Here is a 17140-nt window from a genome sequence, read left to right as displayed (position 1 = left end):
GGGTGAGGCAGGCAGTGGGGGCAGGGGGAGCAGCGCTGCGTGGAGGAGGGGGAGGGGACGGAGAACGGGATGTGGAGGCAGGAAATGGAGGGGAGTAAGCCAAGGAATGCAGGGGAGCCTGGTGTAAGAAAAGTGTGTGTGTGTGTGAGTGTGTGTGTGTGTGTCTGTGAGTGTGTGTGTGTGTGTCTGTGAGTGTGTGTGTCTATGTGTGTGTGTGTGTGTGTGTGTGTGTGTGTCTGTGAGTGTGTGTGTCTATGTGTGTGTGTGTGTGTGTGTGTGTGTGTGTGTGTCTGTGACTGTGTGTGTCTATGTGTGTGTGTGTGTGTGTACATGTGTGTCTGTGCGTGTGTGTCTGTGCCTGTGTGTGTCTGTGCATGTATGTGCACGTGTGTGTGTGTGCGTGTGTGTAAATGTGTGTGTCTGTGCTTGTGTGTGTGTGTGTTTGTGCCTGTGTGTGTGCACGTGTGTTTGTGTGTGTGTGTGTGTTTGTAAATGTGTGTGTGTGTGTGTGTGTGTGTGTGTGTGTGTGTGTGTGTGTGTGTGTGTGTGTGTGTGTGTGCCTGTGTGTCTATCTCTGCCCCCACACTCCCGTGCTGCATGCAAGCAGGGTCAGCCCCCGTGCAGGGTTGCACGGCTGGATGCAGGCTGCCCCTGCAGCAGCTCAATGTAGACTACATTAGTATGCATGGCTGGGCCTGCGTGAACCGTGCACTGATTGTGTAGGGAGCGTGTGGGGGGGGGTGGAGACACAGAGCTGGGATAACTTGGGGCAGGGCTGGGGGTGGGAAGGGGGGGGGAGAGACCAGCAATAACTCCCAGCCCCCCTCTCCTGGTTCTGCCACGATCCTTCCTCAGTCACACAGTACAGCCTCACCCCAGCTCACAGTACAGCCTCACCCCAGCTCACAGTACAGCCTCACCCCAGCTCACAGTACAGCCTCACCCCAGCTCACAGTACAGCCTCACCCCAGCTCACAGTACAGCCTCACCCCAGCTCAGAAGAAGGGTCTCGACCCGAAGCGTCACCCATTCCTTCTCTCCAGAGATGCTGCTGCCTGACCCGCTGAGTTACTCCAGCATTTTGTGTCTGCCTTCAGTTTAAACCGGCGCCTGCAGTTCCTTCCTGCACAGGCCTGCCCCAGCCCTGTCTGTCTGCGGGCAGTGTAACTAGGGTTGCCAACTTCCTCGCTCCCGAAAACGGGACAAGGTGACGTCACCGCCCCGCGCCCCACGTGACCTCACCCAGCCAGCGGCCACGCGCTCCCGCTCCACCAATGGCGGCCGGCCGGGGGTACCGTACGGGGCAAAACCAATTTAGCCCAAAATATGGGATGACCCGGCTAATACGGGACAGTTGGCAACCCTAGTTAGTGAGGTTATCCACAGCCCCCCCTCCCCACTCCACCCTGTATCTGCCCACCCTGTGTCTGCCCACCCTGTGTCTGCCCACCCTGTATCTGCCCACCCTGTATCTGCCCACCCTGTATCTGCCCACCCTGTATCTGCCCACCCTGTATCTGCCCACCCTGTATCTGCCCACCCTGTATCTGCCCACCCTGTGTCTGCCCACCCTGTGTCTGCCCACCCTGTGTCTGCCCACCCTGTGTCTGCCCACCCTGTGTCTGCCCACCCTGTATCTGCCCACCCTGTATCTGCCCACCCTGTATCTGCCCACCCTGTATCTGCCCACCCTGTATCTGCCCACCCTGTATCTGCCCACCCTGTATCTGCCCACCCTGTATCTGCCCACCCTGTATCTGCCCACCCTGTGTCTGCCCACCCTGTATCTGCCCACCCTGTATCTGCCCACCCTGTGTCTGCCCACCCTGTGTCTGCCCACCCTGTATCTGCCCACCCTGTGTCTGCCCACCCTGTATCTGCCCACCCTGTATCTGCCCACCCTGTGTCTGCCCACCCTGTATCTGCCCACCCTGTATCTGCCCACCCTGTATCTGCCCACCCTGTCTCAGCTCCAGTGGGGGACAACGGCAGTAGATAAGAATAAACCCCACATTATTTCAGGGATTGCAGCACGAGGCTCTAAACAGCAGAGGTGCATCAATAATTCACAGTAAACAACCTTCCTCTCTCCTGGCTATCTATTACTCCATCTAATAACCCCCCTGCATACATTCAATCAGATTTCAACCAGGTAACTCGCCACTGGGTGCCTGTTATTCCACGTGTAAACCCCCTGAATCCCCCTCATTAGATTCCCCCCAGCCCGTGCCTGACTCGTCAGTGTATGAAGGGACTGCAGACGCTGAGATACTCCAGCATTTTGTGCCCATCTTCCGCCCTGTTGTATGTTTGACGCACCATGTTTCACTCCGTGTATATGTTCCCCGAAGCCTCTTGATTAGATCCCAGTCTGTAACTCACTCCTAGATCGGCATCGAAGGTGGACACAAAGTGCTGGAGTAACTCAGCAGGTCAGGCAGCATCTCAGGAGAGAAGGAATGGGTGACGTTCTGGGCCGAGACCCTTCTTCACACTGAAGAAGGGTCTCGACCTGAAACGTCACCCATTCCTTCTCTCCTGAGATGCTGCCTGACCCGCTGAGTTACTCCAGCATTTAGTGTCTACCTTCACTTTGAACCAGCCACTGCAGTTATTTTCCTACATACCTAGATAGGCATTACTCCATATACCACCACCTTGGACAATCTCGAATAGTCCCAGTCTGTAACTCACTCTTGCAATGTGTTAGAAACATAGAAAATAGGTGCAGGAGTAGGCCATTCGGCCCTTCGAGCCAGCACCTCCATTCAATATGATCATGGCTGATTATCCAAAATCAGTGCCCCGTTCCTGCTTTCTCCCCGTATCCCTTGATTCCTTTAGCCCCAAGAGCTAAATCTAACTCTCTCTTGAAAACCTCCAGTGAATTGGCCTCCACTGCCTTCTGTGGCAGAGAATTCCCCAGATTCACAACTCTCTGGGTGAAATTTTTTTTCATCATCTTAACTCTAAATGGCCTAACCCCTTATTCTTAAACTGTGGCCCCTGGTTCTGGACTCCCCCAACATTGGGAACAGTTTTCCCGATGCATCTAGCCTGTCCAATCCCTTAAGAATTTTATATGTTTCTATAAGATCCCCTCTCATCCTTCTGAATTCCAGTGAATACCAGTTACTCCATGGACTGGTCCCAATGATGAGATCCCAGCCGGTACAACACTCTAGCAATGCGTCAGTCCACAGACAATCCGATCTCCCGGATTTCCGTGATTGTGTCCCAGCCTGTAACTCGCTCCTGCCGTATGTCACTCCATGTACCACCCTACTACATGCACCCTTTGGGTATGGGAGAGGGTAGGGCGGAAGATGTCCTTGTTGGGTTGCTCCTGGGCCTGGCCAAGCTGGCCATCCGCCAGTCACGGCGCCAGGCGGAAGAGGGCTCTGCCCGAGCCGGCTGCCTGCCCCTTTTCCCGGGTTATGTCCACGCCCGGGTGGGGTCGGAGAGGGTCCACGTGCTGTCCACGGGCATGCTGGGGTATTTCCAGGACCCCCGGGCACCGCGGTGGGTTAAATGCATCCTGGACAAGGATTGTAAGATAGTTGTATAATAGTTTGTTGTTTGTCTTGCATTATGGTGGCGAGTTCCATTTTGACTTTATTGTATTGTATATATTATTTTAATATTTGAATAAATATTTTTGATTTTTAAAATAATGTACCGCCCTACTGATGGCCGTGAATGGATCATACGATGACCCACACCACACTCTGCACCCACCTGGCTTGACGCTGGCTGGTTGCTCCTTTACTTTTGGTTTCAGTGACTGACCCTTAAGGTTTAGTTTAGTTTAGTTTACTTTAGAGACGCCACCTAAAAGCACACCCTTTGGCCCAGCGAGTCCGTGCCGACCCGTACACTAGCTCCATCCTACGCACTAGGGGTATTTTAACAGAAGCCAGTTAACCCACAAGCTCGCACGTCTTTGGAATGTGGGAGCACCCGGAGAAAGCCCACGCAGGTCACAGGGAGAACGTACAAACTCCGTACAGACAGCACCCGTGGTCAGGATGGAACCCGGGTCTCTGGCGCTGTGAGACGGCAGCTCTACCACCGTGCCACAAGCCAATTTGGGTTGCATTCGTGTTCACCGCTATGTTATTATACTGTCCTAAAGTGCAAGCATGTGATACAGTCATACAGAGTGTTTGCGGGTGTGTGTGTTGGTTGTACGTCGGTGAGTGTGTCGGTAGTGTGCAGGTGAGTGTGTCAGGTGTCTGCGGGTGAGTGTGTCAGGTGTCTGCGGGTGAGTGTGTCTGTAGTGTGGGGTGGGTGTGTCAATAGTGTGCAGGTTAGTGTGCCAGTAGTGTGCAGGTGAGTGTGTCAGGTGTGTGGGGGTGAGTGTGTCGAGTGTATCAGTAGTGTGGGGTGAGTGTATCGGGTGTGTGTTGGAGAGTGTCATTAGTGTGGGATGAGTGTGTCAGTAGTGTGGGGTGAGTGTGCCGGGAGTGTGCCGGTGAGTGTGTCAGTAGTGTGGGGTGAGTGTGTCAGTAGTGTGGGGTGAGTGTGTCAGTAGTGTGGGGTGAGTGTGCCGGGTGTGTGCCGGTGAGTGTGTCAGTAGGGTGGGGTGAGTGTGTCGGGTGTGTGCCGGTGAGTGTGTCAGTAGGGTGGGGTGAGTGTGCCGGGTGTGTGCCGGTGAGTGTGTCAGTAGGGTGGGGTGAGTGTGTCAGTAGTGTGGGGTGAGTGTGTCAGTAGTGTGGGGTGAGTGTGTCAGTAGTGTGGGGTGAGTGTGTCGGGTGTGTGCTGGTGAGTGTGTCGGTAGTATGGGGTGAGTGTGTCAGTAGTGTGGGGTGAGTGTGCCAGTGAGTGTGTCGGTAGTGTGTGGTGAGTGTGTTACTCATGCCATGTGCCGGCTGGGCGTGCCGTTGTAACCGGTGTGATCTCCCGTCTCTTGGCAGAGTGCAGCGGCTGCGCCGAGCCCCGTGCTGGGCTGTGCGACTCCTGGTGACGGAGCCCCGGGGGTGCCCCTGCCACCAGGCTTCTTCCAGGTACGTCAACACGCGGCAACACCGCAGCGGGGGGGGGGGGGGGGAGGGGTTACCACACGGTGTGTCGAGGGGGGGCATGGTGGGTCAAGGATGTCAACACGGTGGGTGGGGGGCACACATGGGGTTGCCAACTTCCTCACACCCAAAGAAGGGACAAAAGGTGACGTCACCGCCCCACGCCCCACATGACCTCACCCAGCCAGCGGCCACGTGCTCCCGCTCCATCAATGGCGGCCTCCCGGGCCGGGAGGCAGGTTGCTAAGCAACTTCCGTTAGGCGGTGCCCGGGCCTCCGGGCCACAGTATCAACTACAGTGTCCGGGCCTACATTGTCTGGATCTACACTGTCAGTGTCAACTATAGTGTCAACTACACTGTCCGGGCCTACACTGTCTGGGCCTACACTGTCCGGGCCTACACTGTCTGGGCCTACACTGACCGGGTCTGCACTGTCCGGGCCTACACTGTCCGGGCCTATACTGTCCGGGCCTACACTGTCCGGGCCTACACTGTCCGGGCCTACACTGTCTGGGCCTTCACTGTCCGGGTCTGCACTGTCCGGCCCTACAGCGCCCCCCGGGCCTAATACGGGACAAGTGCGGTCCCGTGTGGGACAATCCAATTTAGCCCAGTATGCGGGATATCCCGGCTAATACGGGACAGTTGGCACCTCTAGGCACACAGTGGGTCGGGGGGGTGGGGGGTGGTCCACACGGCTGCAAACGGCTCCAACACTCTCAACCACAAACAGCAGCAAGACCTGCATTGTGTAGCGCTGGGGATGAAGGGGTTGTCCTGCCAGGAAAGATTGAGCAGGTTGTGGGCTCGAGGACTTGCAGGTGCCGGTGTACAAAAAAAAGACACAAAGTGCTGGAGTAACTCAGCGGGTCAGGCAGCATCCATACTGGGGGTGGGGGTATGATGTCCGTTATTACCGATTGTCCGCTATAACAGAGTAAGGTATTATGGCAAGTAATTGAAACAAACTACTGCAGATGATGGTTACTACACTAAAGGGCACAAAGTGCAGGAGTAACTCAGCGGGCCAGGCAGCATCTCTGGAGAACACGGATAGGTCAGGACCCTTCCTCAGACTGATTGCAGGGTGGGGTGAGGTTGGAGAGAGAAAGCTGGAAGAGAGGAGGGGCAGGTCAAAGCCTGGTGAGTGATAGGTGGACACAGGTGGTTTGGACAAAGGGGTGGGTTTAAGAAACATTTAGACAGGTACATGGATAGGACAGGTTTAGAGGGATAAGGGGCAAACGCAGGCAGGTGGGACGAGTGTAGATGGGACATGTTGGTTGGTGTGGGCAAGTTGGGCCGAAGGGCCTGTTTCCATGCTGTATCACTCAAGACTTGAGTCTGTTCTAAGTCCACTCTCTGATATCTCATTCTCCCCTGATTTTCTCTCCAACTCTGAGGCAACCTTGTTTAAAGGTTCAAAAAGTTTTTCTTATATAAATACTGTGGACGCTTGAAGCCTTGAAATAACTAGGGGTTAAGCACGGACACATGGGACTAGCTTCTATGGGCCATTTTGGTCGGCACGGATGAGTTGGGCCACAGGGCCTGTTTCTGTGCTGCGTGACTACGAGAACACAAAGTGCAGAAAATACCCAGGTGCCCAGGCAGCATCTGTGAAGAAGGAAACACAGTTAACGTTTGATGTTAAGGAGCAGGAGAAAAACTGCAGATGCTGGTCTAAATCGAAGGAAGACACAAAATACTGGAGTAACTCAGCGAGTCAGGCAGCATCTCAGGGGAGAGAAGGAATGGGTGACGTTTCGGGTCGAGACCCTTCTTCAGACTGAAGAAACGTCACACATTCCTTCTCTCCTGAGATGCTGCCTGACCCGTTGAGTTGCAGAAGGGTCGCGACCCGAAACGTCACCCATTCATTCCTTCTCTCTTGAGATGCTGCCTGTCCCGCTGAGTTACTCCAGCACTTTGAGCCCACCTTTGATGTTCAGGACTATGTTATTTATTCGGCTCGCACTCCACATATGTTACCTGACCTGAGTATCTGCACCATTTTCCGCTGTTATGGTTATTTAATTGGCGGCCCTTCCATTCTCTGTGCAGCACTGCCACCTTAGGGTGATACATCCTTCCTGCAGTTTATGTGCAGACTGACTCCCAGCACGTCTTTCTCCGGCAGACTTTTGGCAGTCTGCAAAAGTCAGATGGCCACAAAATGCTGGAGTAACTCGGCGGGACAGGCAGCATCTTCTGGAGAGAAGGAATGGGTGACGTTTCAGGTCGAGACCCTCTAGTTTCGTTTAGTTTAGTTTAGAGATACAGTGCAGAAACAGGCCCTTTCGGCCCACCGGGTCCGCCAATGGAATGTTGGCCTTCATAACAAGAGGAGTTGAGTATAGGAGCAAAGAGGTCCTTCTGCAGTTGTACAGGGCCCTAGTGAGACCGCACCTGGTGTATTGTGTGCAGTTTTGGTCTCCAAATTTGAGGAAGGATATTCTTGCTATTGAGGGCGTGCAGCGTAGGTTTACTAGGTTAATTCCCGGAATGGCGGGACTTTCATATGTTGAAAGACTGGAGCGACTAGGCTTGTATACACTGGAATTTAGAAGGATGAGAGGAGATCTTATCGAAACGTATAAGATTATTAAGGGGTTGGACACGTTAGAGGCAGGAAACATGTTCCCAATGTTGGGGGAGTCCAGAACAAGGGGCCACAGTTTAAGAATAAGGGGTAGGCCATTTAGAACTGAGATAAGGAAAAACTTTTTCAGTCAGAGAGTTGTGAATCTGTGGAATTCTCTGCCTCAGAAGGCAGTGGAGGCCAATTCTCTGAATGCATTCAAGAGAGAGCTGGATAGAGCTCTTAAGGATAGCGGAGTCAGGGGGTATGGGGAGAAGGCAGGAACGGGGTACTGATTGAGAATGATCAGCCATGATCACATTGAATGGCGGTGCTGGCTCGAAGGGCTGAATGGCCTCCTCCTGCACCTATTGTCTATTGACCAGCGATCCCCGCACATTAACACTATCCTACACCCACTAGGGACAATTTTTACATTTACCTACAAACCTGCACGTCTTTGGACAAACCTGTACGTTCTTCAGACTCAGGGGAGAGGGAGACACGGAGATATGTGGAAGGGTAAGGTGTGAAAACGACAGATCAGACCAAAGCAGAGGGTAGCGCAGCGGTAGAGTTGCTGCTTTACAGCGAATGCAGCGCCAGAGACTCAGGTTCGATCCTGACTACGGGTGCTGCACTGTAAGGAGTTTGTACGTTCTCCCCGTGACCTGCGTGGGTTTTCTCCGAGATCTTCGGTTTCCTCCCACACTCCAAAGACGTACAGGTATGTAGGTTAATTGGCTGGGTAAAATGTAAAAATGGTCCCTAGTGGGTGTAGGATAGTGTTAATGTATGGGGATCGCTGGGCGGCACGGACTTGGTGGGCCGAAAAGGCCTGTTTCCGGCTGTATGTGTATGGTATGGTATGGAAACGACACCCATTCCTTCTCTCCAGCGATGCTGCCTGTCCCGCTGAGTTACTCCAGCTGTTTGGGTAACCAGCACCTGTAGTTCCTTCCCACACACGGTCAAAGCAGACGATGATCAAGGACATGTAGAATGATTCTGAGCTAGGAAATGGTTCTCCTGTTCCCCCATTGTTTAGTCCAGCATGAACTGAAGGTTGAACTCCCAGTAGTAATGTCACATCAGCAGATTGATTTAAAAATGCTGCTCCCCATACACAAAGTGGAACATAGAACAGTACAGGGAACAGGCCATTCGGCCCACAATGTCCATGCCAAGTTAGTCCATGTCAATTTTATTTGTATAGACTACTGCAACTCCCTATACACTGGGATCAGCCAATCATCCCTGTCCCGCCTGCAATTGGTCCAGAACGCCGCAGCGAGACTCCTGACGGGTACCCGTAAAAGGGACCACGTCACCCCGATTCTGGCCTCTCTCCACTGGCTCCCAGTACAGTACAGAATTAGCTTAAAGCTCCTCCTATTCACATACAAAGCCCTAAACGGGCTTGCCCCCCCCCCCCCATATCAAAAATCTTCTAACCCACCTCTCTATCTCCAGGTCCCTCAGGTCGGCCGACTTGGGGCTACTCACTATCCCGCGGTCTAGGCTTAAGCTCAGGGGTGACCGCGCTTTTGCGGTTGCAGCTCCTAGACTGTGGAATAGCATCCCTCTCCCCATCAGAACTGCCCCCTCCATCGACTCCTTGAAGTCCAGGCTCAAAACCTATTTCTACTCCCTAGCGTTTGAGGCCCTCTGAGGGGGCGCTGTGAACTGTTTATGTATGTGCTGTTATGTTTGTGTGCCACTGTATGTTCGTTCTTAGTACCTGAACTGATGTACAGCACTTTGGCCAACGTGGGTTGTTTTTAAATAGACCAATCTCCTCCATTTGTATGTGATCCACATCCCTCCATCCCCTGCATGTCCGTGTGCCTAGCTAAAGGCCTCTTGAATGCTACTGTACTACCTGCCTCCACCACCAACCCTGGCATCGAGTTCCAGGCACCCACCATCTTCAAAGCAAAAATAAAACTTGCTCTACACTTTAGCCCTTTCACCTTGAAGCTATGCCCTCTAGCCTTTGAGGTTTCCACTCTGGGGATAAAGGTTGTGACTGTCTACCCGATCTGTGTCTCTCGTAATTTTGTAGACTTCTATCAGGTCTCCATCCAGCCTTCGATGCTCCCCAGAGAAAGCAATCCAAGTTTGTCCAATCTCTCCTTGGTCTGAAGAAAGTGTCCCAGCCTGAATGTAGTCACCTATCCGCGTTCTCCAGAGGTGCTGCCTGAGCCGCTGAGTTACTCCGGCACTTGGTGTTGTTTTGTGTAAACCAGCATCCGCGGTTCATTGTTTCTATGTTCTTCATGTAGCTACCACCCTCCAATCCAGGCAACATTCTGATAAACCTCTTCTCCACCCTTTCGAAATCTTCCACATCCTTCCTGCAATGGGGTGATCGGAACTGCCCACAATACTCTAAATGTGGCATAACCAAAGTCTTACAAAGTTGCAACACGACTTCCTGACTCTTGTACTCAGTGTCGTGACCGGTGAAGACAAGCGAACCACATACCTTCTTCACCACGCTACCTCCAGGGACAAATAAAACTTGACTTGACTTGTGTTGCCCCTTTTAGGGGACGATGGCGCTGTGATCGCTTCGCTCAAAACTTGCGCTCGGTCCGCATTGACCAAACTGATCTCCCGGTGGCCGAGCACTTCAACTCCCCCTCCCATTCCCAGTTAGACCTTTCTGTCATGGGCCTCCTCCAGTGCCATAGTGAGGCCCTCTGGAAATTGGAGGAACAGCACCTCATATTTCGCCTGGGCAGTTTGCAGCCCGGTGGTATGAACATCGACTTCTCCAACTTTAGATAGTTCCTCTGTCCCTCCCTTCCCCCCCCTCCTCCTTCCCAGATCTCCCTCTATCTTCCCGTCTCCTTCCTTTGTCCCGCCCCCCTGACATCAGTCTGAAGAAGGGTCTCGACCCGAAACGTCACCCATTCCTTCTCTCCCGAGATGCTGCCTGACCTGCTGAGTTACTCCAGCATTTTGTGAATAAATACCCTTTTAGGGGACAATTGATTTGGAATCCAAAATCCCTCTGTCCATCGCTGCTTAGTCTAGTTTAGTTTAGTTTAGCGATACAGCGCGGAAACAGGCCCTATCGGCCCACCGGGTCCGCGCCGACCAGCAATCCCCGCACATTAACACTATCCTACACACACTAGGGACAATTTTTACAGTTACCAAGCCAATTAACCTGCAAACCTGCACGTCTTTGGAGCGTGGGAGGAAACCGAAGATCTCGGAGAAAACCCAAGCAGGTCACGGGGAGATCGTACAAACTCCGTACAGGCAGCGCCCGTTGTAGGGATCGAACCCGGGTCTCCGGCGCTGCATTCGCTGTCAGGCAGCAACTCTACCGCTGCGCCACCGTGCCGCACAGCTCTTGCCATTAGCTGTATACCTTCCCCATTGCATTTGACCCCCCCTTGGTGCAACATCTCACACCTGCACGGATTAAACTCCATCTGCCATTTCTCTGCCCATTCCTGCAGCTGATCTACATTCCACTAGATACCTTTCCTGCCTTCCTCACAATCCGCAGCTCCCCCAATATTGGTGTCATTACCAAAAGCACTAACTAACTGCACACGGACACACAATAACAAAGAAGGCCCACCAGCGGCTCTTTTTCCTGAGAAGACTGAGGAAGTTTGGCATGAACGCCAGCATCCTCACAAACTTCTACAGATGCCCCATCGAGAGCCTGCTGACGGGCTGCACGACAGTCTGGTACAGGAACTGTTCTTCCCACAGCCACAAATCACTACAGAGAGTGGTGAAGACGGCACAGCACATCACTGGCAACTGTCTCCCGGCCATTCAGGACATTTTCTACCGGCGGTGCCTGCGGAAGGCACGCAGCATCATCAAGGACCACAGCCACCCAGCACGCAGGCTGTTCTCCTTGTTACCGTCAGGCAGACGATACAGGAGTATGGCTGCGCGTACCACCAGACTTAAGAACAGTTTCTACCATCAGGCCATCAGGCTTCTGAACTCATAAACACATTTCAAATCATAAACATAGCACAAAAAGTAAGGAAATTTGTGTTTGGTAGATTATTTCTTTGTTGTAACAATGCTTCTTGGCAATAAATCTTATACCGTTGGAAAGCCTGTTTATTTCCCTTTTAAATGGTGCCACATTTGTAAGGAACATGCATTTGTGGGATGAGCAGCAGAGCTGAGTATATGGGTTGCGCCCATGAAAAATTTGCCAAATCTTCTCTGCCAATGCCAAACAGCTTATTCTGCTGTTGCTATTGACTCTTGTTTTGAGCTTCTGGTACCCCCAGGTGCAGACAAGAATGGGATGCCATCCCACAACAGTGTGTGACCAGGCTGGTGACCAGCATGAGGAGGAGGTGCCAGGCTGTTGTGGCTGTGTATGGTTCTTCCACACGCTACTGTGGCTCCTGTTTATTAAATGAATAAATTGTTAAATTGCCAATATGTCTTGTTTCTTCAGACTTCAATCATCCAATCCACCAAACAACACCGAACAAGAGTCAATGGCAGAATAAGCTGTTTGGCATTGGCAGAGAAGATTTGGCAGATTTTTCATGGGCGCAACCCATATACTCAGCTCTGCTGCTCATCCCACAAATGCATGTTCCTTACAAATGTGGCACCATTTAAAAGGGAAATAAACAGGCTTTCCAACGGTATAAGATTTATTGCCAAGAAGCATTGTTACAACAAAGAAATAATCTACCAAACACAAATGTCCTTACTTTTTGTGCTATGTTTATATGTTGATTATTTTTAATATTGTCTTTTTACCTTACTAACGTCATTTTTTATTTACTTTTTATTTTTATCTTATTTATCCTTGGAATATTACTGCTGAGGTGATCTAACGTCTTGTCAAATACACTTCATTGTACCGTTGACCCTGAGCCAACCTACACATGACAAATAAAATGTATTATTATTATTATTATTATTAATGCTGAGATGGACACAAATAGCTGGAGTTACTCAGCAGGTCAGACAGCATCTCCTGAGAAAAGGAATAGGTGACGTTTCGGGTCAAGAATCTTCTTCAGACTGAGAGGTCTCGACCCGAAAAGGTCACCTATTCCTTTTCTCCAGAGATGCTGTCTGACCCGCTGAGTTACTCCAGCTTTTTGTGTCTACCTTCCGATTAAACCAGCATCTGCAGTTCCTTCCTACATGTACTAATTAACTCTTCTAGTATAAGAAAATAACTGCAGATGCTGGTACAAATCGATTTATTCACAAAATGCTGGAGTAACTCAGCAGGTCAGGCAGCATCTCGGGAGAGAAGGAATGGGTGACGTTTCAGGTCGAGACCCTTCTTCAGTCTGAAGAAGGGTCTCAACCCGAAACGTCACCCATTCCTTCTCTCCCGAGATGCTGCCTGACCTGCTGAGTTACTCCAGCATTTTGTGAATAAACTAACTCTTCTACATCTATGTCCAAGTAGTTTATATACATCTCCCTTCTTGTTAAGTAATTGCACATAGAAACATAGAAAATAGATGTAGGAGGAGGCCATTCGGCCCATCGAGCCAGCACCGCCATTCATTGTGATCAAGGCTGATCATCCACAATCAGTAACCCATGCCTGCCTTCTCCCCATATCCCTTGATTCCGCTAGCCCCTAGAGCTCTATCTAACATCAACCCAAGGTTAAAAACACTGATCATTGGAACTAGTTAATAGTTAATTATTTTGCAAAGTTACATTGTATAAAGGTAAGGATCAAATTTATATTTGGTTCAAGACTTTAATTCAATTTATTGTTCCATTTACAGAATTCAATAAGGCCATTCTGCCCTGCTGGTTTCATAAGTCCTAGGAGCAGAATTAGGCCATTCGGCCCATCGAGTATACTTTGCCATCCAGGCATGGCTGATCTATCTTTCCTTCTCAATCTTATTCTCCTGCCTTCTCCCCTTTACCCCTGACACCCGCACTAATCAAGAATCTGTCAATCTCCACCATAGTAATATCCATTGACTTGGCCTCCAACAGCCGTCTGTGGCAATGAATTCCACCCTCTCTCAAAAGAAATTCCTCCTCGTCTCCTTTCTAAACGTACGTCCTTTTATTCTGAGGCTGCGCCCTCTGGTCCTTGACTCTCCCACTAGTGGAAACATCCCTCCTACATTCTTCTGACTCCAAACACCTTGGGCTCCGCTGTACATGCACGCTTCCTCCAGCAGATGTCAGTACACGGCAAATAACAATTTGGGGAGTTAAAAAGGACACAAAGTGTTGGAGTAACTTTACCAGTGACGATGGGTGGCACAGCGGTAGAGTTGCTGCCTCACAGCGCCACAGGCCCGGGTTCGATCCTGACCACGGGTGCTTGCCTACGGAGATTGCACGTTCTCCCTGTGACCGCGTGGGTTTTCTCCGGGTGCTCCCACACTCCAGAGACGTGCAGATTTTGTAGGTTAATTTGGCTTTGGTAAAAATTGTAGATTGTCCCTGGTGTGTGTGTGTGTAGGATAGCACTAGTGTACAGGGTGATTGCTGGTCGGCGTGGACTCGATGGACCGAAGGACCTGTTTCCATGCCGTATGTCTGAAGTCTAAAGAGTAACTCAGTGGGTCAGGCAGCATCCGTGGAGAGCATGGTTAGATGACAAAGTGGGTCGGGACCCATCTTCAGACAGGTCGCACGAGGGTTTAGAAAGGTGGAAAAGTGGTGGGAGTGGGACAAAGCCTGCAAGTGATAGGGAGTGCAGCGTAGGTTCACCAGATTAATTCCCGGGCTGGCGGGACTAACATATGATGAAAGAATGGGTCAACTGGGCTTGTATTCACTGGCATTTAGAAGGATGAGAGGGAATCTTATACAAAACATATAACATTCTTAAAGGATTGGACAGGCTAGATGCAGGAAAAATGTTCCCCATGTTGGGGAGTCCAGAACCAGGGGTCACAGTGTTAGAATAAGGGGTTATGCCATTTAGGACTGAGATGAGGAAAAACTTCTTCACCCAGAGAGTTGTGAATCTGTGGAATTCTCTGCCTCAGAAGGCAGTGGAGGCCAATTCACTGGATGTTTTCAAGAGAGAGTTAGATTTAGCTCTTCGGGCTAACAGAATCAAGGGGTACGGGGGGGGGGGGAAAGCAGGAACGGGGCACTGATTTTAGATGATCAGCCATGATCACCATGAATAGCATTGCTGGCTCGAAGGGCCGAATGGCCTCCTCCTGCACCTATTTTCTATGTTTTTTTAATGATAGGTGGATACAGATGAGGAGGGGGGTATTTGGATGGTAGATGGAGAAAAACTAAAGGCAAAAGCTTGACAAAGGAGACTAAAGAAGTCATTAGGGTGTGAGATAAGGGGTTGGAACCCTTCTTCATCCTAGTCTATCTCTGCCTCACTCACAGCTAACCTCAGACTATGCTGTCAAATGTACACACAAGGAACTGCAGACACTGCTTTATGAAAAAAGGTACAGCTTCTGTTTAGTTTTATTGTTACATATACCGAGCGAGGTACAGTGAAAAGCTCATATTTCGCTTGGGTAGTTTACACCCCAGCGGTATGAACATTAGCTTCTCTAACTTCAGGTAGCCCCTGCTTCCCCTCCCCCTTTCCCAGTTCTCCCACTGGTCTTCCTGTCTCCGACTACATTCTATCTTTGTCCCACTCCCCTCCCCTGACATCAGTCTGAAGAAGGGTCTCGACCCGAAACGTCAACCCATTCCTTCTCTCCCGAGATGCTGCCTGGCCCGCTGAGTTCCTCCAGCATTTTGTGTCTACCTTTGATTTAAACCAGCATCTGCAGTTTTCTTTCTTACAGTGAAAAGCTTTTGTTGCGTGCTAACCAGACAGCAGAAGGACAATGCATGATTACAATCAATGCATAGACAGTCCATTGATACATGATAAGGGAATAACGTTCAGTGCAAAGTAAAGTCAGCAAAGTCTGATCAAGGATAGCCCATGGGTCATCAAGGAGGTAGATTGTAGTTCAGCTATACATACACAGCTGCACATACAAAGTCTGGAATAACTCAGTAGGTCAGAGAGCATCTCTGGAGAACATGGATAGGTGACATTTCGGGTTGGGACCCTTGTTCAGACTTAAAATCTGAAGAAAGATTACGACCCGAAATGTCACCTAACCACAAAAGATAGACATAAATTACTGGAGTCAATCAGCAGGTCAGGCAGCATCTCTGGAGAGAAGGAATGGGTGACGTTTTGGGTCGAGATCTTTCTTCAGTCTGAATGGCGATGCTGGGCCGAATGGCCTAATCCTGCATCTATTTTTTTCTGTAGGAAAAAAACTGCAGATGCTGTTCTAAATCGAAGGTAGACACAAAATGCTGGAGTAACTCAGCGGGTCAGGCAGCATCTCGGGAGAGAAGGAATGGGTGAGGTTTTGGGTTTAGAAACATCAACATTCGGGTCTCGACCCGAAACGTCACCCGTTCCTTCTCTCCCGAGATGCTGCCTGACCCGCTGAGTTACTCCAGCGTTTTGTGTCTAGCCCCAAGCTAACTGCAGTCAGGCTGGATAGTCTCCCTGGCCTGGATAGGGTGTCTCGGGGGGTGATCTGATTTAGACGTGCGTCTGTCCCCAGCGGTCACTGTTTTATTGTTCTCGTTAAAGGGCCCTCCGGGATCGCAACCCACGCCACACAGCCAGACCCCTCGACACAACCCCAACAACCCCATCATGGGACCCCATGGTCAGGTGAGTGTGAGTCAGGTACGGTGGCGGCTGGGGACAGTGTGCGGCGGGAGCTTCAACAGGGCAGGGCAGCGGTAGAGTCGCTGCCTCACTGCCCCAGTGACCCGGGTTCCATCCCGACTACGGGCGCCGTCTGTACGGAGTTTGTACGTTCTCCCCGTGACCTGCGTGGGTTTTCTCCGAGATCTTCGGTTTCCTCCCACACTCCAAAGACGTACAGGTTTGGTTTGTAGATTGCAGGCGCTCCTCAACTTACGTTCCGAGAAACCCATCGGAAACCGAAAACATTGTAGGTCGAAGATGCATTGAATACGCGCGCGATCGCGTGGCCCAAAGCGAGCGGCAGCTCGATACGGGTCGCTGCCGTTTGCGCCATCGCAAAGCCGGAATATTGTAAGTCGAAGCATCGTAAATCGGGGAGCATGTGTAATTGGCTTGGGTAAAAAATTGTGAGTTCAATGATTCAATGGCACTTCATTGCCACATTTCCCTAGGTACAATGGGATCCTTTGTTTCTGCGTACAATAGGTACACAGAGAACACAAAGATACCCCTCGTATCTGGCACAGGCAAAGTTACATTTACAAGTTACAAAAGTTACAAGTCACAAACGTTACAAGTTGCAAAAGTAATTGTTGGTTCCCAGTGTGCAGGATTGTGCACGTGTGATCGCTGGTCGGCGTGGTCTCGGCGAACCCAAACGGCCTGTTTCTGTGCCGTTTCCCTCAAGTCTGAAGTTTAAATCTGTTCAGTGCGTGGGCTGCTTGCTCTGTGATGGGGTGATGTAGAGGGAGGTTCACTTCACTCTGTGCCTCACCCACCCTGTTCCCTGTCCTCAACACAACGTTCCATGGGACAGACAGCG

The 17140-nt window shown here is 51.0% G+C and overlaps 1 protein-coding gene across 2 annotated transcripts in view; it reads left to right on the top strand.

The window, feature by feature from the left end:
- LOC144607396 (single-stranded DNA-binding protein 3-like) overlaps positions 1–17140 on the top strand; it is a 119212-nt gene that overhangs the window by 80530 nt on the left and 21542 nt on the right. For both annotated transcript variants that reach the window (XM_078424225.1, XM_078424224.1), the window contains exons 5-6: positions 4917–5006; positions 16195–16278. In XM_078424225.1, coding sequence (XP_078280351.1) covers positions 4917–5006; positions 16195–16278 — 174 coding nt within the window. The remainder of the gene's footprint in view (positions 1–4916; positions 5007–16194; positions 16279–17140) is intronic.

Source organism: Rhinoraja longicauda, chromosome 28 (genome assembly GCF_053455715.1).
Source record: "Rhinoraja longicauda isolate Sanriku21f chromosome 28, sRhiLon1.1, whole genome shotgun sequence".
Lineage (NCBI taxonomy): Eukaryota > Metazoa > Chordata > Chondrichthyes > Rajiformes > Arhynchobatidae > Rhinoraja > Rhinoraja longicauda.
This window is presented reverse-complemented; position numbering and strand designations above follow the sequence as displayed.